Source organism: Talpa europaea (assembly GCF_964194135.1).
Source record: "Talpa europaea genome assembly, chromosome: 12".
Lineage (NCBI taxonomy): Eukaryota > Metazoa > Chordata > Mammalia > Eulipotyphla > Talpidae > Talpa > Talpa europaea.
This window is the reverse complement of record NC_140079.1, coordinates 60341678-60365507: the sequence shown is the minus strand read 5'-3', so window position 1 is coordinate 60365507 and position 23830 is coordinate 60341678. Positions and strand designations below refer to the sequence as shown.

General features: G+C 38.6%; 1 protein-coding gene across 1 annotated transcript; it reads left to right on the top strand.

Annotated features, from left to right (window-relative positions):
- Nucleotides 1-207: 207 nt before the first annotated feature.
- Nucleotides 208-22617, top strand: DARS2 (aspartyl-tRNA synthetase 2, mitochondrial; the record flags this gene model as incomplete). The annotated part of the gene is made up of 17 exons (XM_084250065.1): nt 208-448; nt 1360-1459; nt 2841-2917; nt 4607-4698; nt 5064-5159; nt 6947-7070; nt 8761-8807; nt 9828-9934; nt 10639-10708; nt 11670-11849; nt 13322-13429; nt 14881-14943; nt 16394-16546; nt 18979-19197; nt 19403-19513; nt 21565-21640; nt 22403-22617. The coding sequence occupies 17 exons, from the start codon at nt 208-210 to the stop codon at nt 22615-22617; spliced, it is 2079 nt and encodes a 692-aa protein (XP_084106191.1).
- Nucleotides 22618-23830: the final 1213 nt, after the last annotated feature.

Genomic DNA, 23830 nt, shown 5'->3' with positions numbered 1-23830 from the left:
CCGCCTGGCGTTACTGTGAACTCCTTCTCATGGTCTCTGCAGACCGCAGCCTTTTTTGTTAATAGAGGTGGAAACTGATGCTTGGACGGGGGATAAAAAGTTCTTTCCCTTACCCACTCATCCCCAAAGACATTGCAAATTTATCTAGTTGCTAGACACGTGTACGTGCATATTCCGCGGAGAAGGGCTTGATTATTGGAGAGAACAATGGGAACTCCTGGGTTTTTAAGACATTTATGTGTATTTCCAAAACTAGCGACCACCATCCAACACCGGCAGCGTGGGATTCCTGAAAGGCTCTGGCCATCCTGTGACTCCTACAGGCACTTCCATAGCTGGTTAAATCGGCTTAACCCGGGTTTATCCAAACCCTTCGGAAGGCCCACCCAGCTGATCTGCGGTTCTCTATCCAGAAGTCTGGTGCTGAGTTCACAAAGGAGAAATCCAGGTGAAACTGTGTGGAGCACTTCCTCCTGATGCTTTTACTCCTTCTCCCCGCTAGTCTTGACAGCCTTGTGTGTAGAAGCAGATCATGCACTTTCTTCATTCTTTATATAATGTAGGTTTTTTTCTTGGAGCTTTAAAAAAAGGCCAGAAAATTAACCACATGGGTAGGATATTCTACCGTTAGTTGATTCTACTAGTAAAAAGCCTAAAAACTTCGTTCACACTGACATCAAATAGTGATTCTAGTGTACTCTGATTCGTACTAAAGCTAAACTGTTAATTCACTATCAAACTTTTGTAATTCCTCAGATATTTCATTTGGGGAAGAAATGCTCAGTATTAAGAATAGGGTCATATTAGATCAATGCAAATGATAAATGATAAAATCGTATTTCCAAAAATTTGCATTAAAATATTCACTTGGATTTTGACACATTTCAAATTTAATGATTCAAATTACATGTCTTTATAAATTTCATCCATTGACCTGAAATACCTAATAGGATGTGATTTGAGAGTATTTTTCAAGCAGTTTGCAAGTGATGTGCTTTTTTTTTTTTTTTTTTTTTTAATAGAGGCATGCTTTATTTATTTGTTTGCTGGTTTGTTTGTTTGTTTTGTTTATACATGCACTGGGTACAGTCAGAAGCGCGGGAGGGTGAGAGAATTCACCAGAGCCAGAGCGGGGAGCAGAGCAGGCAGAAGGACCGAAGTACACTGCTGAGGGGAGCAGCGGGCGGCAGGAGAGGTCTGCACGCCATGTGGGACCCTCCTCTGGTGGTCGGGGAGCAGCCGGGGATCGAACCGGCGCCGCAGAGGCCGCGCGCAGTTTCGCAACCCAGCGCTCAACCGCTGCGCCACCGGGGAGGCCCGCAAGTGATGTGCTTTTAATATTGCTCTTCTTTTTGTAAGAATTCAGTAGCTTTGTTGCCCGAACCAACACGTGTGGAGAGTTGCGTTCTTCTCATTTGGGTCAAGAAGTTACTTTGTGCGGATGGATCCAGTATCGAAGGTAAATTGAGGCAGATGGTTTAAGAATGCCTGGTGATTCTTCTCCAAGGCAGTTCCAAACCTTTATTGACTTTCACCAGTCGAAAGAATAAAAGGGTTTGCAACTCCTGCAGCAATTTCAGATTCATTGAATTTTCAGTTTTGTATTTATTTTGAAAGACCCACGCTGTTAAGTATCAGTAACTGAAGGACAAAATAATGAACTGTGACCCCCAAAAGGACTGAAATGTCCTTGGGCTTATGAGTTTCTAAGACCAGTAGTTGAGAATGGGCCAGTTGTTATTAAAATTAAGTAGAATGAAATAACTTATTTTAGTCTAAATCTAGGTAGAGTAAAAAAAAAAAAACCTAAAAACATCAATAGTGATTCCGTAAAATTAGAGCCCCTAGTATTATTCGTCTCTATATTGCCGAACATACTTGAATAGTGTGTTAATTTACAATGATATGATCCAAAATGAATAAATTGTACTACCTTCCTAAAGAGTATGTCCTACATGGGTAGATGTTTGACCCATAAAATTGGTGACTTTATTATCTGATTTGAGGCGTCTTTCTGTACGTCTTCCTGGTACAAGGACCGGGAAATGTAGGCTGAATTATAAAATGTTGGGATTCTTGGCCCTTTTGATGATTATTATAGAGATGTAAAACTGATGTGTGGACCTAAAGGAAATTTTATAATTTTTTTTAAGAAAAGACTTTATAATGCTGTGTTTCAAAAATGAAAAACGAGATGTTTCTTAATATCCTAAAATATTCTCTTTGGATTTTTTATATATATTCAAAGTTTCCAAATTTGGTAACATTCTTCTTATAAAGATCTAAGTCAGTCCTCCCCGGTGGGGCAGGGCTTAAAGTCTCAGTACTCTTAAGCTATTGCCAGCCACTGCAGCCTGTGTTCTATCCCCAGCCAGAGAGCTAACCCACATGTCGTGAAGCAGACCTTTTCTCTTGCACCTGCTGCTCCCTTTAGCAATGTATTTCAGTAAATCTGCCTGTTCTGTTTCCCACTCTGTCTCTGGTAAATCTTCTGACCGCCTGCACCTCTGATTTACACCCCAGTTCTTCTATGCAAAGATTAAAAAAAAAAATCTAAACCAATGAAAATTTTAAAAATGTATAAATCTGCCTTTTTAATAAGCCATCTGAATACCATTAGTAAGTTGCCTGTATAGCTAATAAAAATTGAAAATAAAAGTTTGTTTTCATTATTAGGTACATAGATAACGATTGCATGAATGTAGCTAATGAAAGCACATAATATATTACTAAAAAGGAACATGACAAGCTACCTGTTTTTATTGTTTAATTTGTTTTATTTGCTAAAGTTTTGGACTTACAGATTTTATCCTAATGTGTCCATTTTCTTCATTAATCAGACAAAACATCTTCCTGGTGCTAAGAGATTTCCACGGGCTTGTTCAAGTTGTCATTCCCCAGGATGAGGTAATGGAAGGTGTCCTGCTGTTATGTGAAAGTCTCTTTGATGCTGTGGTTAGAGTAACCTAGATTATGTTAGATTAGGATACTTGAGGTTTTAACTTCAGAAGTTTATTAGTGAAAGCTAAAAACTACCATAAGCAACCTTAAGGCAAATGATAAACTAGGAAAAAATATGTACAACTTGTATCATAAAGGGCAAATATCTGAAATTCAAAAAAAAAAAAAAAAGCAAAACCCAGTGATCTAGTAGAAACAGGAACCCAGAATATGACCCTATAAAATTTATAGAAAAGAAAATATAAATGACTTATATTCATGAAAATATGCCTAACCTCACTCTGGTGGAGAAATGTAAATTATAACTAAACAGAATTGTTACTTTTGACAACATGTTGGATTGACAACACATTGGGAAAAACAAGTGTACATTCCTGGAGGGAGGAGTACAAATTGACAGTAGATCTATGGAGAGTCATGTAGCAAAATCATGTTATGAATGCATATGTGCTTGGAACCATTCATCCCATTTCTAATGAGTTGTCTCACAGCTAGACTTACACAGATGCAAAATGACATAAACATAAGGTTATTCCCTGCAGGATTAATTTTAATAGAAAAAAATTTCAGGAATTACCTACATACCCCCATAAGAGATTGGTATAAAAAATAATATACATCCTTATGTATAAACTATAGAAAAAGGATTAGAGAAGCTCTTTTTTTAAATATATTATGTATGTGTGTATATATATATATATATATATACTGGGGTATAGGCCAGAGGGCCATGTGTGGGTTAGTTCCCTGTCTGGGAATTGAACTCACGCTGTAGTGATGATAGCTCTGAGAATTAACCCTTAGGCCACCAGGGAGGCCCGAAAAAAGCTCTTTTGGTACTAATAGAAGGAGGAGCAAAGGAAATCCAAGGTATTGTATATTTCATGGGGATACATAATAAAAATGGGTACAGAAGGACATGTAGAGTGCTGTCATCTGTAGAAAAAAGGGTATGTGTATTAAAAAAATGTGTCTGGAAGGATACAGAAGCATCTGGTAACATTGATAACCTCGGGGGAGAACTGAGGGACCAAAAGACATGGAAAGGGGGGAGAATTTTCACCTTCTATCTGATTGTACCCTTTGAATTTTGAGCCATGTAAAGGCACTCCCCGATCAAAAAATAAATATCATTAAAAGAGAAAAAACTCTGTCATGCTCATTTGGCAGCATTGGTTTTTATTGTAGACATTTATACAATTACTTGTATGCGTAAGATAATAGTGATTTACTCAGCTCTTAGTGTTTAATATAAGTAAGGAGCAATAATTTCTCTTTCAGATCTGGATCATAGCTAACTCAGGAGAACTCATTTCACTTGGACTCCATTATTACTATTAAATTTAACTACTCCTAAGACAGTTCCCTTTAAAACATGTGGGTCTTGTTGGCATTGAGTCCTTCTTCTTATTTTACTTTGAGGAAAAAAATTAAAACTAACTCTTAACTAATGCTTTACTTGCTGTTTTATATGGAGCCAAAATGGGAATGCGCTTTACCAAATTCTTTCATTAAGGGAAGGGCCCATAATTATGAAAATTAACCTATGATTATTAACATTTTTCTAAACCATAAACAGTTACTACAGAGTCCTTTAAATTCATTTGTTTCTTGAAACTCTTTTCTCCTCTTATTCTGCAGTCAGCTGTGAAGAAGATTTTATCTGAAGCCCCAGTGGAATCTGTGGTACAAGTGTCTGGGACAGTCATTTCTCGACCTCCAGGACAAGAGAATCCAGTTAGTAGCTTAGAAACTGTGTAAATGTTATCTGTATGCAATTATACTGTGTGTCCATCTGTTCAGACATAGAAGCTAAGCACTTCTGAACATTAGGCACTAAAGCTCTATAAACTCTATAAGTAAACCTACAGATTCAAAAATTTCACTGCAAATGCACACACCTATATAACTATGTATGTTAACACATTTGTTAACAAGCACCTCAGCCACATAGCCTGAGGAATGTCCAAATCATGCACAGACTTGCTGAAGCACCTGCATATTTTACATACATGAACAAATGCTTGAGTTCTGCAAACTCCTGATCTGTACATGGTCCTGATGAGTCATGTTTTTAAACTGGTCTTTTATCTCTCTTTAAGAAAATGCCAACAGGTGAGATTGAAATCAAAGTGAAAACAGCTGAGCTGCTGAATTCCTGCAAGAAGCTGCCCTTTGAAATTAAAGACTTTGTGAAGGTACCATCCTCTGTTATTAATAAAATAGAGTATCTAGAATATGCTGATGATTAGTAAGATATTTTTGGAGTTTTTTTAAAGGAAAAGTTGAACTTTTACAAGAATAAGAATTTTTTTAATAGATGTATCATGAGTTATTCAGTTAGCTCTTGTAGGGGCAGGAAGGGGCCTCTGAGCAGGTTTTCTATGATCCAGCAGACCGGGTAAAGGAGGAGTCAGAGTCCTCAGTGGCTTTTGCAGGTCTTTTATTTAGATTTACCAGGCATATGGCAGGCAGGGGTGCTGGGGGATCGGGAGGCTGGCAGTCCTCCCGGCTCCCAGCAAATCCTCACTCTATCTGGGTTCTCTGGCGTTCTCTCTGCTTCTCTTCTTCTTCTCTCGGCTTCCATTCGTTCTTGGTTTCTGCTGGCGTCCCCGCAACACTGCCCCTAAAAGCCCAGTCTTAGCCCAGGTGAATCCCATCTACCTATGCCCACAGCCCATTCCAGGTGCCCGCCATCAGGCATGCATTCAGGACCACAGGGTTCCCTCATCTATCCTAATGGCGGGAGGGCAGAAAAGCTTGATACTTTTTACCTTACCCTGCACTCTACGATTTCTTTGCAAACTACTCAAAATAGCAACAGTTCAGTAAGCTGTTATAGTCCCTAAACCACTGTATTGTTTTTTCAGACAACTTGAAACTTAGCTCTATCTTTAGGACTTGGGGTATTGTTGAAATGTTTTTGTTACCTTGTTTTACATTTTGGAAGGAAATCTATGTCTAGCTTGGAAGTGTCCAAATGGCATAAAGACATAAGAGATCCTGCACCTCTTAAATTCAGGTGATAAAAAGTGATAAATGTTTGCTTGACTTTGCAAGTATATAAATAGGGTTACTGAAGTTTGGGATGTTCTTTGCCAAAATTTCAGGAGGTGAGGGAGCACTAGATAAGTATACCCAGATAATTTTCAGCTTTCACACAATTATCTAAGGTCTATATTTGTAAAAAGAGCTATCAAGGGATGTTTAAAGTCATTGCACAGTCACTTGGTTTTACATTTAAGTTCCCAGTATTTAATCTTTTAGTCAGAAAAAGAAGTAAAATTTCAGAGTTCACCTTACTGTGAAAAAAAGAAGGAAATATACAGTATGCCCCCCATTAAACTTCCAGAAAGAGAAGTTTCAGATAGGTCTTCTGTTTCTATTATCAGAGAAATCAGAGAAATTAACTTACTCGAAAAGGCCTTTTTGAGAAGGTTGTCAGTACAAGGAGAAATCCTGGGTTTACAGCCTTCAAAATAAGCAGACCTCATGGGGTTCCCACTAGCGTAGCTGTCGTGACTCTACCACTCCCTTGCATTTCTCACATTCACACCTGTAGTCCCATTCAGGTGATAAAGTTGTGGCTATGTTTTTGAGAGCTAAAGTTTTTGAGAAACTCAAATTCTATCTAAAGGTAGTATCTTTTTTTTTTTTTTTTAAGATTTATTTTTATTTACACAAGCATTGGGTACAGTCAGAAGCGCGGGAGGGTGAGAGAATTCACCAGAGCCAGAGCGGGGAGCAGAGCAGGCAGACTAAGGTACACTGCTGAGGGGAGCAGCGGGTGGCAGGAGAGGTCTACGCGCCATGTGGGACCCTCCTCCGGTGGCTGGGGAGCAGCCGAGGATCGAACCATCGCTGCAGAGGCTGCGGGCAGCTTCGCAACCCAGCGCTCAACCGTGCCACCGGGGAGGCCCCTAAAGGTAGTATCTTTTTAACGTTTGAGAAATCACTAACCATAATAATCTTTAAATTTATTTAGAAAACAGAGGCTCTTCGCTTGCAGTATCGCTACTTAGACTTGCGTAGTTTTCAAATGCAGTATAACCTGCGACTGAGGTCCCAGATGGTTATGAAAATGCGGGAATACCTCTGCAATCTGCACGGTAAGGGAAAGGCCTGAATGTTCTTCTGTTTTAGTCAGCAGTTGTATTGTGTCCTCTCCTTACTATCATTGGGTGAGATGTTGCCAGATATCTGGAATTCTCTTATATTACCAGAAAGAAAAGAAAATACCGGAAGGTCTCACTCATAGAAGGAATTTAGAAAACCTAAATAAGGGACCAGGAAAAAGAATAACTATAAGAAAGAAAAAATCAAAATCAACAAACAACTATGAACCAGAGACACACCATGGGGGTGGGGGGAGCAGGGAAAGGAGGGATTAGGATTAAAATAAGGGGGGGTGCAATTGTATGGGGAATACAAAAATTAAAAAAATTAAATTAAAAAAAGAAAATCAGTAAAATTCATTGGGATAAAAAAGGATATAAATCAGTTTTTGAAGTAAGGTTAATTTCCAGGTGTTTTGTACTAGAGCATAATTTAGTAACTTGTTCCCTATTGGGTCTTTTAAAGGTAACAGTGCCTATTAGATTGTATTTCCTATCACTATTAAAGGTAGGACAGACCTACTTGTGGTTATCTTTAAGTTATCTTAATTCTTTAAGCTTATGTATCGCTTTTGGTCAGCAATAGTATGTAATTTAACAATTTGATTAGTCCTGGTATATTTTCTATTATTTTTGTGTTATTTTTTGCTACACTGGCAGAACATTTAGGAAATCAGAATAATTTGAGACAAAACTCCATCAAATAGAATTATTTCCTAACCAAAGTATCAACTTTATGAACACAATGGGATTTTATGAAAATCTTCAGCTTCTTTCTTGGATTTTTAGAAACCAGCATCAGTAGGCTTCATAACTAACTTCAGTCACAATTCACTATTTTTTTTTTTTTTAAAGTTTTATTTTTATTTATTTATTTATACAAGCACTGGATACAGTCAGAAGAGCGGGAGGGTGAGAGAATTCACCAGAGCCACAGCGGGGCAGAAGGACCGAAGTACACTGCTGAGGGGAGCAGCGGGCAGCAGGAGAGGTCTGCACGCCATGTGGGACCCTCCTCCGGTGGCCGGGGAGCAGCCGGGGATTGAACCGGCGCTGCAGAGGCTGCAGGCAGCTTGGCAACCCAGCGCTCAACCGCTGCGCCACCAGGGAGGCCCATAAACATAAATTTAAAAACTTATCTTTTGAGATCTACTGTGCCCAGATCAAATCTGCTACCCCGGGAGGAGGGATGCTTAGATTAATTTTTTTCCTTTCTATGTGCCAAGCATGAAGCAAATGTCTAGTCTCTTGGACCTTTCATTTTAATGGGGGCCACCGGGGAGGCCCCACAATTCACTATTATAGGTAGCTTCAGGGACCTCCCTGGTGGTGCACTGGGTCAGGTACAGCACTGTGAAGCTCTCGGCAGCCACTGCAGCATGAGTTCAATCCCTGGCCAGGGAGCTAACCCACATGGCGCAGCAGACCTCTCTTGTCTCACCTGCTGCTCCCCTTAGCAGTGAATTTCATTCAGTCCACCTGCTCTGCTCCCCACTCTGTCTCTGGTGAATCCTCTTACCCCCCCCCCCCCCGCCACCGCACCTCTGGCCTATACCCCAGCTTTTGTATGCATAAATAAATAAAAAACAAATCTTTAAAAATAAATAAATAAAGGTAGCCCCAGATTTGTTGATGTGTGCTATAGACATTTTATTTGACAAGTTCCTGCCATGTTTCTTTATAGGATTTGTGGATGTGGAAACGCCAACATTGTTTAAGAGGACTCCAGGGGTATGTATATTCCTTAAATCACCCTACATTAGTTATGAAACTTGACCACTTTGCTTTTATACTCACATGGTCATATTTATTTTACTACCTCAGGAAGATCTTGTTAACTAGGTTTTCTTAAGAGTTGAGAAAATCTTATGGATCAGTATTTTGTGTTTTTTTTTTTTAACCCAGCCAGGTTTTTTTTGGTTTGTTTTTTTTTTAAAGATTTATTTATTTATGCACACAAGAACTGGGGTATAGGCCAGAGGTGTGAATGGTGAGAGGATTCACTAGAAACAGAGTGGGGAACAGAACAGGCAGATTGACTGAAATACAGTGCTGAGGGGAGAAGCAGGCGAGTCAGGAGAGGTTTGCTGAGCCATGTGGGTAGCTCCCTGGCTGGGGATCAAACTTGTGCTGCAGTGGCTGCGAACAGCTTCATAGGTTGTGTCTTAACCCCTTGCGCCACCGCGGAGGCCCTTGGGTTTTTTTTTGAAGATTTATTTACACATACAAGAACTGGGGTACAGGCCAAAAGTGCAGAGAATGAGAGGATTCACCAGAGACAGAGTGGGAACAGAAAAGGCAGATTGACTGAAATACACTGCTGAGGGGAGCAGCGGGTGAGACAGGAGAGGTCTGCTGTACCAAGTGGGTCACCTCCCTGGCTGGGTATCAAACTCGTGCTGCAGTGGCTGCCAATAGCTTGATCACGCTGTCTTTAACCCCTGCGCCAACAGGGAGGCTCCTGGATCAGTATTTCGAGTCAGAATTCTTTTATTCGACATGAATTAGGAATTATTGAGATAGGATTTGATGTGCAAAATTCTTCTAGCCAAATTGGGAATTCAAATTGGGAATTCATTTCAATCTATACATATTTAATAGCTACTACATATAAGCAGTATTTAAGGTCTACCATATACAAGCCTTGGAGGCATAAAAATTTGGGAACTTTGCTCTTTAGTTAATTTCACTAATGAACTGAATTGGGTTTGTTTTTTAATTATCTCTGCTTTCCTTCTCTCTCTTTAAAAGGGTGCAAAAGAGTTTGTAATACCATCCAGGGAGCCTGGCAAGTTTTATTCTCTCCCTCAGAGTCCTCAACAGTTTAAGCAGCTTTTGATGGTTGGAGGTTTAGACAGGTGAGCTTGATGCTAGTAGTTGTCACAAAAAGAAAAGAGGAAAAAAAGAAAAAGGAAACACAAAATTGATCTTTTAAAAGAATGCTAGGAAATGTATAAGAGTTTGGAAATACTTTTAAAATACCCTAAAAATTGGTAGTCAGCATTTAAAAAAGATTTACTTGGATTTACTTGATGACCACCATGTGCAAAATTCTATGTCATTACATGTTTCAGGGGATTAAAAAAAACCAAAAGGTTGTTTTGCTCTTTAAGAGTAGGAAAGTAAATATTAAGAGGTTTAAAATTACATTGTCTGTGGAAATATAGAAAATTTCGTGAGCAAGGCCTTTCTGCTGATGAAGATGAGAGTTAGCACAAGGAAGTTCAAGTATATTCATGAAGCAAGAGGTGTTTCAATTTGACTGAAGCAGAAGAGAATGTATAAAGAAGTATGGACTGCTTGCATACCAGTCTGATATATGTGAATACCCAAAGGTGCTGTTATGTATTTTTAAAGCAGTTATATAGAATAATTAACTTTTCGTGGGTCAGCAATATGTTTGACTAGATTAAAGCATCATAAAGAATTTAGAAATTTCTTATGTTCTTTAAGCAACATTATTAATCTGTTTCATAGCCTGGCATGCCATGAATTTTTGGGAGAAATTGTGTGTGCTTCCTAAAATCATGATTCAGTTAACAACACTATTTTTCAATTACAGATATTTTCAAGTTGCCCGATGTTACCGGGATGAAGGTTCGAGACCCGACAGACAGCCTGAGTTTACTCAGGTACTCATTTATATTCATTTGTCTCTTACGGGTGAAAGCTTGGTATAACCAGTTATTCAAGAAGAGGGCAGTAATTATTATCCACTGTAATATTTCTTGTTACATTTTATCCATCAGATATTTAAACAAACTTCCAATTAAGGTACTATTTAATTTTGATCCATTTCATGTATCCTTTTTATAAGGAGCATGTTATCAACCAAGGAATGCCAAAATTTCATAGTGTTTTAATGTTCATGGTATGATAAAGTTCTTAAACCATGTGTACATTAAAAACCAGCAATTCTGGGCCTCCCTGGTGGCACAGCGGTTGAGCACTGGGTTGCAAAGCTGCCCGCAGCCTCTGCAGCACTGGTTTGATCCCCGGCCGCTGGGGAGGGTCCAACATGGTGCGCAGACCTCTCCTGCCGCCCGCTGCTCCCCTCAGCAGTGTACTTCATCAGTCTGCCTGTTCTGCTCTCCACTCTGGCTCTGGTGAATTCTCTCACCCTCCTGCACTTCTGACTGTACCCAGTGCTTGTATAAATAAATAAATAAATCTTAAAAAAAAAAAAAAGGCAATTCTGTACATTGATATTTGATCTGCAGTTTCATAAAGCTATTATGGTTTCTGCATGATACCTCATTAATCACTGTGGTTAAGTACAAAAATCATAAGCTTTTGAGTAGGAGAGCCCTGGGGTCAAATGTAGATTCAGTATTAAGTAAACTCACATATATAGGCAGGTTAACCTCTTTGAGCCTTAAGCCATGACATAGTCATGGGAACTAAATAAGTTGATGTATGTAAAGCATTAGCATGGTGCCTGACATAAAACAAGGGTACAATAATGACTATATCAACACTTCCCCCCATGTATTAAGTATATGTGTGCAGATTCCAATGGTAATTGGAGAAATAATGAATGTATACATACTACTATTGTGACTGTTCAAGTTAGTTGTGTTATTTTGGTTTCAGATTGACATAGAGATGTCTTTTGTAGACCAGACAGGGATCCAGAGTCTAATTGAGGGTTTGCTCCAGTATTCTTGGCCCAGTGACAAAGATCCTGTGGTAGTTCCTTTTCCATCTATGACTTTTGCTGAGGCCCTGGCCAGCTATGGAACGGATAAGCCTGACACTCGCTTTGGGATGAAGGTACTTTTCTGCATATTTCCAGGACTCTGCTTCCAAACAGTTCATTAGTCTTTGTTTGAGCCACTTAAAAATTTACAACCACATTTCTCTTGTAAGGATATTCTTCAGATATTTTTAACTCCTTAGTTCAAAGCACAAACTGGTTAAAGCTGAGAAGTGTTAGATCATACTTTTTGTTATCAAGCTATTGCAAGAAAGAATAATAGCATGCTAGCTTTGCAATACATTTTTTTTTTTCTATCTACTGTGTACCAAGAGCAGGTAAAGTTTTTGTTACTGACAACGTATTAATTACAAGGATATTATTGGTAACTTGGAAGGGAAAAAAATGACTATTTTTCCTCTTCAATTTTTCTTAAGCCAAAATGACACTTGGAAGCAAATGATTAAGAGTTATTTATTCTTTACTACTCAGCTGTTAAAAGAGATGAAACAGTGTCTTTTGGAATAATATGGCTAGATCTTGAGGTGATTATGCTAAGTGAAATAAGTCAGACACCAGATGGTTTGACTCAGTTGTGGAATATAAATAATGAAAAAACAAATGGCAAAACACAACAAAAAGAAATCTAGAGTCTGAAAAAACATGCTAGCTACTGCAGTGGAGAGAAGTTAGAGGAGATAATGAAATAATATATGGGCACTGGGGCTTTAGTGGAGGGAGAAGGAAGCATATGAACATATTGAGGCATGATATAATCCCCAAATTATATAATATTGCAAACTAATGGCAAATCAATAAATTTTGATATGAAAGAGGAATTATTTGTTCTTTTTCCCTGATCTATAAAAGAGCTCAAACATAAAACGCTTACTCAAATTACTAAAACCTGTACGTATTTCAGTAAAGGTAGAAGTTATATAAGCTGTTTCCATTATCAAACTTCTCATAATTTGCTCTTCGAGAGCAATATCCTTTCATCTTTGTAATGCTAATGACATTTCTGTGTCTTAGTTCACAGCGCAGATTTCCTAGAAATTTAATTTTGCTGACCTATGAATAAAGCTCAGTCTTAGAATAACAAAAATATAATACACAAAAAATCATGACTGCTTACTTAGAGCTGCCAACTTAACCATTCCTCTTTTTAGCTTTTGTAATATGATTAGTGTTTCTTAAGTCAGACTACATAGGTTAGTCAGACTACATAGGTTAAATTCTGGCTCTGCCACTAAATAACTTGTCAGCTTGGACAAGTTACTTGCTTCTCTGTCTTGGTTATGTTAGTTGGAGATAACAAGAGTACCCACCTCCTACTCTGTTGTCATGATGGATTTAACTAACACTAATGAATAATATAATAGTGCTAATATTAGCACTGGCCTTAGTGCCCATCCCATACTCCATGAATGCACTCTGTTAATGTTAATTTACTAAGAGCTATACTCTTATTTAGAATGTTGTTTGTAAAATGTTTTGAGATCAAAATTACTTCACGTATAGTTACCTTTCTTTGTTATCCATTTTCCAGATTGTAGATATCAGTGATGTGTTCAGAAACACAGAGATTGAGTTTCTTCAGGATGCACTTAGAAAACCCCAAGGAAGCGTCAAAGCCATACGTATCCCTGATGGAACAGTAAGTGAAGCGCAACTCACTGTTTTCTCTAGAATGTATATTTGGGGTGTAAATATGTTCAATGCTGGCATATTGAAGCTTCAGAAAGAACAATTCTCTTAAATAAAATTTTTATATAAAGTTCAACATTGTCCCTAAAGTTATATATAAGTAGGAAATAATAAAATCATAGGGCCTCCCCGGTGGCGCAGCGGTTGAGCGCTGGGTTGCGAAGCTGCCCGCAGCCTCTGCAGCGCCGGTTCGATCCCCGGCTGCTCCCTGGCCACCAGAGGAGGGTCCCACATGGCGCGCAGACCTCTCCTGCCGCCCGCTGCTCCCCTCAGCAGTGTACTTCGGTCCTTCTGCCTGCTCTGCTCCCCGCTCTGGCTCTGGTGAATTCTGTCACCCTCCCGTGCTTCTGACTGTACCCAGTGCTTGTATAAATAAAATAAATAAATAAAAAATCTTTAAAAAAAAAAAATCATATAAATACACGTTTATACTCAGATATAGAGCCTTTTTTCCTTTTAAATGATGCTCCTGGGCCTCCCTGGTGGCACAGCGGGTTGAGCGTCGCACTGTGAAGCTGTCCACAGCCTCTGCAGCATGGGTTCCATTCCTGGCCAGCCAGGGAGAAACCCACATGGCGCAGCAGACCTCTCCTGCATTGCCCGCTGCTCCCTCAGCAGTGTCTTTGGTCCATCTGCCTGTTCTGCTCCGCTCTGGTGAATTCTCTCACCCTTCCGCACCTCTGACCTGTACCCCACTCCTTACGTTGAGTGGAAAATAATTTAGTATCCATACTCTACTGTAGACATAATAAATGTATTGAGGTAAGTTATATGTGACATATATTACCTACTCCAATTAGAGTATGCCCATTCTTCCCCCAGTAGATTATAAGAACTGCAGGGTTGTGAACTATGTTTTCATCATTTGTATCTCCCATACCCAGTTAAGTACCCTAAGAATTACAGTTAATGATAAAAACCATAGTGTCTCATTGAGATAATTTAGAAAAAAATAAGATATAAAGACGTTTCAGAAACCTGAAATAACTCATTCTGAATCTTCTTTATTTTCTTAAAGTTATTGTTTTAATATTTATCCTGCATATGTAATTTTCTGTGGAATATATCCATAGCCATTTCCAGTGAGACCTGCATAATTGAACAAAAATAAGCCCTGTAACAACCTTTAAAAATTTGTCTTTTGGCTATTTGTTAGTGGATATGGTTAAAAATACTGGTTAGTAGTTAAAACAACACTTAACCAAAATAAAATATTATATAATATATAATATATAATTATTTAATATATAATATATAATTTGTCATTTGGTGGCAGAAATTAAGTTTTTATTGAATCCTGTTGTGGATAGACAAAATATATTTATATCCTATTTAATATCATAAATATATTTATGAAACTGTCATAATATTGACTAGTTTCCTTTGGTTTTCCTTTATCAGAAATACTTAAAAAGGAAGGACATTGAGTCCATCAAAAAAATTGCAACTGACCATTTTAATCAGGTAAGGAGTTAACTAGAGCAGTTTATTTCCCTTTTGTTTAGATTTCGATTTTTCCAATTGATGCTATGGGGGTAGGGGCAGTATGGTAACATATATTTGAAGAAATTTGAACCTATACTCCTAAAACATATCCAGTGCTGTAAACCAAGGTTACCTCAATAAAAAAGTTGTTAAAATAGAAATACAGGGCCTCCTGGGTGGTGCAGGGGGTTAAGACACAGCACTGTGAAGCAGTCCGCAGCCACTGCAGCATGAGTTCAGTCCCCAGCCAGGGAGGGGACCCACATGGCACAGCAGACCTCTCCTGACTTGCCCACTGCTTCCTTCAGCAGTGTATTTCAGTCAACCGCCTCATCTGTTCCCCACTCTGTTTCTGGTGAATCCTCTCACCCCCCACACCTCTGGCCTTTACCCCAGGTCTTGTATGCATAAATAAATAAATCTTTAAAAAAAAATAGAAATACAACATTTCTAACTAATAAGTGCTTGAACTCTAATGCTATTATTTATTTTGAGGGTCTGGTTATTTCAAATCATTCTTCAGTTTTCTTTTTTTGTAAGTTAATCTTACTTCAGGTATAATTGTAAAACTTGAACTCAGACAGTTGACTCTACCATTAATGTGAATGAATGTGAAAGTGCTACCTTAGCCTTTTTAAATAAACAAGTAAGAAAAATAAATACAGCCCATGTGCTCAAGCTTTAAATGAAAATATCCCATAACCTTCTTAAAATTCTAGATATGCCTTTTGACAAGCACATTTGTTCGCTTGCCTTAGGGAATGGTAGAATAAAAGGGAAGAGCAGGGATAGGGAGTGGACATTCTTACAGTTGTCACTAGAAGTATGAATTGTTTTGGCCATTGTGGAATCAATAATTAAAAAAATTTGAGTCAGTAATCTTCTAGTCTAATTTATAACATAGTAGTGTCATTTATAACAGGAATAAAATGAAACCATATGGGAATGATGAAATACATTAGGTATAATCAAAGGAATTTACATTAAAGTTCCTTTTTAAAACGTTGTCCCCTAAAGTTTGTAATACAGGAGAAATGTTCATGTTGCAATGATTTGTAAGAAAAGGAGAATACAAAATTTTATATACATTGCTCCATTATTCTCTAAGCCAGACCTTCCTGCCTCTTGCTTCTTTAATCATTCCTATCCCATTCACTTGCAACTTCTCAAAATTTTTAGAAATCCTTTCTCTGCTAATACTTCTTCCCACTCTTGACTCTCTCCTTTCTCATTATTGTGAAATTACCTTTTTTATTCCTTTAGCATAATTTTATCCATTTAGTATCTTTTTGAAGGGCTGAGGGAAGGACTAGATAATAATCTCATGGAGGTTCTGTTCTATTGGGAACAAGAAATCTTAGTACTATGAGAAAAATAAATCAACCCCACATTTTCTAAAAATGTGAATAAATCTTTGTCTTTATTATAGGAAGTCTTACCTGTATTCTTAAAAGCCAATAGAAATTGGAATTCTCCAGTTGTTAAGTTCATAAAGGATGAACAGAATCTGGAACTAATCAGACTAATGGAGGTCCAAGAGGAAGATGTGATCCTGCTAACTGCTGGAGAGCACAAGAAAGCAGTAAGAAATATCACCACCAAGTGTCAATGACGTTAATGCTGGCTTCATGCCTCTCTCCAGTGTGCATAACACATATTTGAAATTGACTGTTAATTTCATTCTGATTGAAAAAATCACATAGGTAGAGGGCTATTGGTGTTTGTTGTACAACCATGAAAATATTTTCATTTTCAGGATATTGCAGATTAAGAAAATGTGGTAGTCCTAAACTTTTGCATGTAATATCTTCCTGAAACTGGACATATCAGACTGCTGGAGGGCTACCGGGCTGCAGATAACCCATTCTTCATTTGGTAAAGGCAGAACCCTTGTTGCTCAAGAACAGCCGGTGTCAGGTGATGAGTGCTGCCAATTTAATCACCACTCCTCAGGGAATGTATAGAAGACTGAATTCAGCAGTAGAGACCCATTGTAAAATGTGCCAAAGTGTGGAATAAAACTCAGTCATGAATATGACTGACTATATAGGTCATACTAAGTAGGTCAAGCATGATATAAATTCCTTTTTGCACTATAGTGTAATCTGGTGTCCTCCTAGTAATAGTGGCTCATCATTCCTTCATTAGGTTTATTATTCTCATTTGTATGCTTACTCTATTTACTTATTGTTTCTTCCAAAGGAAGTTTCAAGAGTTCAGCTTCAAAGCTAAATGTAACCCACTGCCTTTCTCTTCCCTGCAATAGTAAAGAAAGTTATTTAATTACAAATTTTATTGCCAATGTATTTCTTAAAAAAGAACTTGGAGGGCCTCCCCTGGTGGCGCAGGCGGTTGAGCGCAGTTCTGTGAAGCTGTCTGCAGCCTCTGCAGCACTGGTTCAATTCCGGCCGGCGGGCAAGGGTCCCACATGGCGCGGTAGACCTCTCCTGTCTCACCCGCTGCTCCCCTCAGCGGTGTATTTCATCAGTCTGCATGTTCTGCTCCCCGCTCTATCTCTGGTGAATCCTCTCGCCCTCCCACATATCTGGCCTGTACCCCAGTTCTTGTATAAAATAAATCTTAAAAAAAAATTAATTAAGTAAATAAATAAAAGAACTTGGAATATCCTACTGCAAATTCATTTGGCTATTCAGCTTTCCCTTGGTATAAACCAAAACTGCTAGAGATTGTCTCAGGAAGATATCATTCTAATTCCTACTGGGGCTTCCTTGAAAGACCCTAGAAACCAGACTTAGGAGAAATAATTTTAGCATCCTGAATATGATACACTGAGTGGATATGTAAGTGTAAGATACAAGGTCATGACCCCCAAAGGGGTGTTGAAAACTAATTGTACTAAATGTCTTTTGATAAACCATTTGCTCACATTTTGTGAATATCTATAGTATATAGACAGAGCTCTTTTATAAGGCCAATTTAATATTTTTGTGTTAGAAAAAATTGGACAGTTAGTTCCTGGTTATTCAAATATGTTCATTCAGAGTTAATTTAATGTCTCAAACTAATAGTTCTAGACACTTAGAAGAGCTCTAAATTTGCTTGTATCTAAAGGTTTAATCTGGGTTTTCCATCTCAGTGCCAACTATATCCTCCTACCCACATTTTGTTAATGCATGTTAATGCATCTGTTTGTTATTGATAATATTATGAAACTATGGAGGGAAAAAAAGTAGAAGGCCACAAAGTGACACCTCTATGTATATCTCCAGTCATATTTCTCTGTTTTCTATTTTCTCAGGGAAGCCCTGTTTGTCATAGTGAACACATTAAGTTCTTCTGTTTGCCCAGCACTGTTCTGTACTTCATGTATTTTAGCTCATTTACTCCTCATACTAATGCAATTGAGAAAAGTACTGATAATGTTAACATTTTAAAGAGAATAAAACCAAAGCCCAGAGGTTAAATTTTTGCTTGATTCTCACAAGCTAGGAAGTGAAAGAGGCATATTTCTATCCCACAAGGTTTGGTTCCAAAACTCACTCTCCTGAATTAACTTCTAAACCATACTGCCTCTCAAGTAGTAGCCAACATCTATTGAACACTAACTATGTAGCAGGCACTCATCAAATCCTTACCACAACCCTTCGAGAGCAGTCAAGAAATAATAGACACCATTTATCTTGCACCTTACATATCTTACCTCAATCTTCACAACAATCTTTGAGTAGATATTTTTATCCCCATTTTACAATGGAAAAAGGGATAGAGAAGTTAGCCAAACTGAGATACAGACATAGGTCTGTCAAGCTTGGATACCTGTGTTCTCAATCACTGTTCTCCAATGTTCACCCAGTCGGCTAAGTCTGACAGTCGTTCCCAATTGTGTTACACTCAGATCAACCTCACATATTTGCCTTCTATGAGGCTAAGAGTGTCTTCTCTACTGGTTAGCTAGTCCTTTCTCAGAGATAGCCTGGCTTTAGAATCCAGATTGTGTCATTTGCTGCTATCCCCTTTATAGCAGTTAACTCAAGTTTGCATTTCTACTTGTAGTGCTCTTTGTTGGGAAAATTACGACTGGAATGTGCTGACCTTCTAGAAGCAAGAGGAGTGTTGCTCCGTGACCCAGCTCTGTTCTCTTTCCTTTGGGTGGTGGATTTCCCACTTTTCCTTCCAAAGGAAGAAAATCCTGGAGAACTGGAGTCAGCCCACCACCCATTTACTGCTCCCCACCCCAGTGACATTCACCTCCTATACGCTGAGCCTGAAAAGGTACCATACTTATATTTCCAAATAAAAAAGGAAATGTGGAAACAAAGACTTCAGTTTACCCATTCTGACCCATGAAAACCTAGAAGAACTGCTGGATTTGAGACAGTGGTTAATACAATGTCCTTTAAGTAGCTACAGTATTTTCAATCTATAGAACAGAAAACTAGAAATTTTCTCTAACACAAAGGCTCTGTGAATCTTCTAGGTCCGCAGCCAACACTATGACTTGGTTTTAAACGGCAATGAGATTGGAGGTGGTTCTATCCGAATTCATGATGCAAAGCTACAGCGTTATATCCTGGCAACATTACTAAAGGTAACATCATCTTCCAACCTTATTTTTTTTTTCTAGAATATTTGCCCATTTTGTTAAAATTCATTCTGAAGGAAGGATTCATTAGCTACAGTGTCCGCTTATCTTGGTAGTGTAAGATTTTAAAAAGTAAATGTTAGTAACTGTTATTAGTGCTTTCTTTAGCCACTGTTCAATAACTTATATGCTTTAATACATCTAATCCTCACAGTTGCTTTATGAGATAAATACCCTTATTCTGCCCATTTTTTTTAAAGATTTATTTATTTATGCATAGAAGAGCTGGGGTACAGGCCAGAGATGTGGGGGGGTGGGGGGGAGAGGATCCACCACAGACAAAGCGGGGAACAGAGCAGGCAAACTGATTGAAATACACTGCTGAGGGGAGCAGCGGGTGAGACAGGAGAGGTCGGCTTCGCCATGTGGGCTTCTCTCTGGCTGGCCAGGGATTGAACTTGTGCTGCAGAGGCTACGGATTGCTTCATAGTGTGGTGTTTAACCCTTTGCGCCAACAGGGAGGCCCTATTCTGCCCATTTTAAAGATGAGAAATAGGCAGATTAATCAGTTTGTTCAAAGTCACATGCCCAAAAGTAAGCAGAGCGAGTATTTGAATCCAAGAATGGCTCTTGAATCCAAACTCCTACAGGAATTCTATAGTCTGAAATGATTGAGAATGTTGATAATGCTAGATAGATTTAAAAATATTTTTTATCATTTAACATACTACTTTATTTTTTTATTTTTTTTAAAGATTTATTTATGTGGGCCTCCCCTGGTGGCGCAACAGTTGAACGCTGGGCTGCGAAGCTGCCCACAGCCTGTGCAGCACCGGTTCGATCCCGGCCACCAGCGAGGGTCCCACATGGCGCGCAAACCTCTCCTGCCGCCCGCTGCTCCCCTCAGCAGTGTGCTTCAGTCCTTCTGCCTGTTCTGTTCCCTGCACTGGCTCTGGTGAATTCTCTTACCCTCCTGCGCTTCTGACTATACCCAGTGCTTGTATAAATAAATAAATAAATCTTTTTAAAAAAATTTATTTATGCATACAAGAGCTGGGGTACAGGCCAGAGGTGAGGGGGGTGAGAGGGTTCACCAGAGACAGAGTGGGGAGCAGAACAGGCAGACTGACTGAAATACACTGCTGAGGGGAGCAGCAGGCAAGACAGGAGAGGTCTGCTGCGCCATGTGGGTTGCTCCCTGGCTGGGGATCAAACTCATGCTGCAGAAGCTGTGGATTGCTTCACATTGCTGTGCTTAACCCCTTGAGCCATCAGGGAGGCCCATAACAGATACTACTTTAGTTGTATATCAGGTAGGTAGATTTTAGTGAAAGAGAGTGGGATGGTCAGAATTTTTTAAAGAAAGAGTCTATACAATGGTAGAAAAAAGAATTTGCAATTTGTTGATGATTCTATAGATAGCTAGGATAGGTGTCAGAAAGATGGCCCAAGAGCATCCGATTTTGTGGGATTAACTAACAGGTGTGAGATAGGGTAAAAGAATTTTATTTTTGACAGCAGAGTTGGAGAATTCAACCCCAGCTATAAGGTAAGATGAAATTTTTCCATTTGTAAGAAAATGGAAGAAACTCCAGGGGATCATGCAAAGCAAAATTAGTCAGAAATTTAAAGACAAATACTTGACTTCAGGGCCTCCCTGGTGCCACAGGTATTAAAGTCTCAGTGCTATCAATCTATTGCCAGCCACTGCTGCAGGAGTTCGAACTCTGGCCAGGGAGCTAACCCACATGGCTCATCAGACCTCTCCTGTTTGCCCTCCTGCTGCTCCCCTCAGCAGTGTATCTCAGTAGATCTGCCTGTTCTGCTCCCCACTCTTGTCTGTAGTGACTCCTCTCACCCCCCCAACATCTCTCACCTATACCCCAGATCGTCTATGCAAAAGAATAAAAATAACTCATGTTTAATAACTTGCCATATTTTTTTATAAACTTTAAACCTCCTAAGATTTTTTTTAGCTCAATTATATTTTTTCCTTTAGCACCTAAGTTTATAGGGTGGCATTTAGAATTTAAATTGAAATATCTTTTTAATTTCAGGAAGATGCAAAACTGCTCTCCCACCTGCTCCAGGCTTTAGACTGTGGGGCGCCCCCTCATGGAGGAATTGCTTTAGGTAAATAGTTTGTTCTTCCCTAGTACTGTCTCCTAGCCCACATGGAATGCAGATAAGAGGGTATGGGGCAAGCCCAAGAATTCTCCAAGAATTTGATTATATTGGGTTGTTGAAAAAGTTACGACGCATTTTTCCGACAACCCAGTATTTTAGTGATATTTTTAGTATACTTTAGCAGTTACAAAGGGAAACCATAACTGATAGTTTGCATTTGAAAGACTTTAAAAAGAATGAAACTGGAGCCTTACGTCAATATTGTTCAAATCCTTGGTGGGTCACAAACACATTTAAAGGAACTTGGAAAGCACTGCTTGAGGAAGGGGAAATGTTTGGACCGTTCAGGTGGCCATGGTTGTTCACCTTGTATGTTTTATCAAACATGGGAGAAATTCTAGGAAGCTCACCTGTATTGTCTACCTTCCACCTCAGGGACTTCTGTTTTTGAAGTCTCCGCATAGCACCTAATTTTGTTCACCTTATTTAGTAAGGTTATTTAGACTTTTAGTAAGCCCTTGTTAAGACCTTAGTAAAAAAATATTGTTTTGACTGTTAATCCCAGTAACATGTGTGTATTAGTCCTGAGTATTTTCTCAGAATAAGATAGAAAAGAACCTCTCTCAACAAGATTCCTATAAAGGCAAGGTAATATGCTTGGCTGCAACTTGTTAAAGATTCTTTCAAGGTTTTCTAGCACTTCTATGAAAACTCAGTCACTCCCAACTTCATATTCTCATCTGTTAACTTTCTATATTTTACTCACAGGGCTAGACAGACTGATATGCCTTGTCACTGGAGCACCAAGTATCAGAGATGTCATAGCCTTCCCAAAATCCTTCCGGGGGCATGACCTCATGAGCAATGCCCCAGATTCTGTCCCTCCGGAGGAACTGAAGCCCTATCATATCCAGGTCTCCTGGCCAACAGACACAGAAATGGAAGAGAGCTCGTTGAACCATTCACACTATCCAGAGAGCTGAACTTCTGAGTTTTGTCCTCTTTGCTTCCCAAGGCTAAAATCAGATCTGCAGGAGGTCTGCCACAGATCTAACAATCAAATCTTTAGGTGGAAGGAACCCAGGCAACATTCTTCATCACAATGAAGAAAAAAATTTTGAGTTGACATGCATTATTAGGATTTTTTTGTTTGGAATTTTGAAGTTCCTGTTTACTTGGAGAGAGATGAAAGATTGCTCTTTGTTGGAGTAATATGATGGCTTAGTATTTTCTAATCATGTTTTTCATACCCAGATAATAGATTGCTTACTTAAGACTGAGTAATCAAATCATGTGTGATATGTGGGGAAATGCTTGCCTTTATAGACAGTTGGTTGATAGAGGGTCAATTTACAATCCAAGAGAACCCTGTCTGTTAAACTAAGTAGTGATTTTTCAACTGTGAACATAACGCAGTGAGATGATATAATGCAAAAATCACTGAAGTGAAAATCACAAAATCTTGGTGTTTCACCTTGAACTAGCTACATCACCTGTTTCCACCTCCTTTGCTGCTTATGTAACATGGAAACAGTACTTGCCCTGGCTACTTCATAAGACTCTGGCCAGAATCACAGAATATGTATAGAAAATGAGTGAAAATACTTTGAAAAACTAAAGCGTTACACAAATTTAAGATAGTATCTATTAACTGATACTAGTACATCTATATGCATTTTATAGTTTGATTAAACAATACTGATTTGTTGTAAAACAGTAATTCCATGAACCAGTGTTCTATTTCTATTAAAAAAAAAATCTCTGAATAACACGTTCCCTCAGTCATAGGTAATTGAAAATATTAACTGACCTTAGACTAACCTCAGATGTATAAAAAAATAACAGCTCATTTATGATTTTTTTCTGTGGACACAAAAGCTTCTAATGAATTATGAAATGGGAACAAGGCTTTGATTAATGTTTTTGAATTTTTTTCTACTTGATCATCTACTTTTGCCTTGACATTCTTTTGATTGATAATTTATGAACACTTAAGTATCAGTTCTGTATCCCTGCCTGTGATTATAAGTGCTTTAAGCAATGCAATACTATCACCTTTTTGTTTGAAAATAAATTCGACTTCCTTTCCAGGAGTAATCTATCATGCCTAAAAGACTTTTTAAAAGGAAAAAAAAAAATGGCATCCTTTCCCAAGTTGTCCTTTATATCTCTTTTTATCCAGTCTCTCCCCATTTC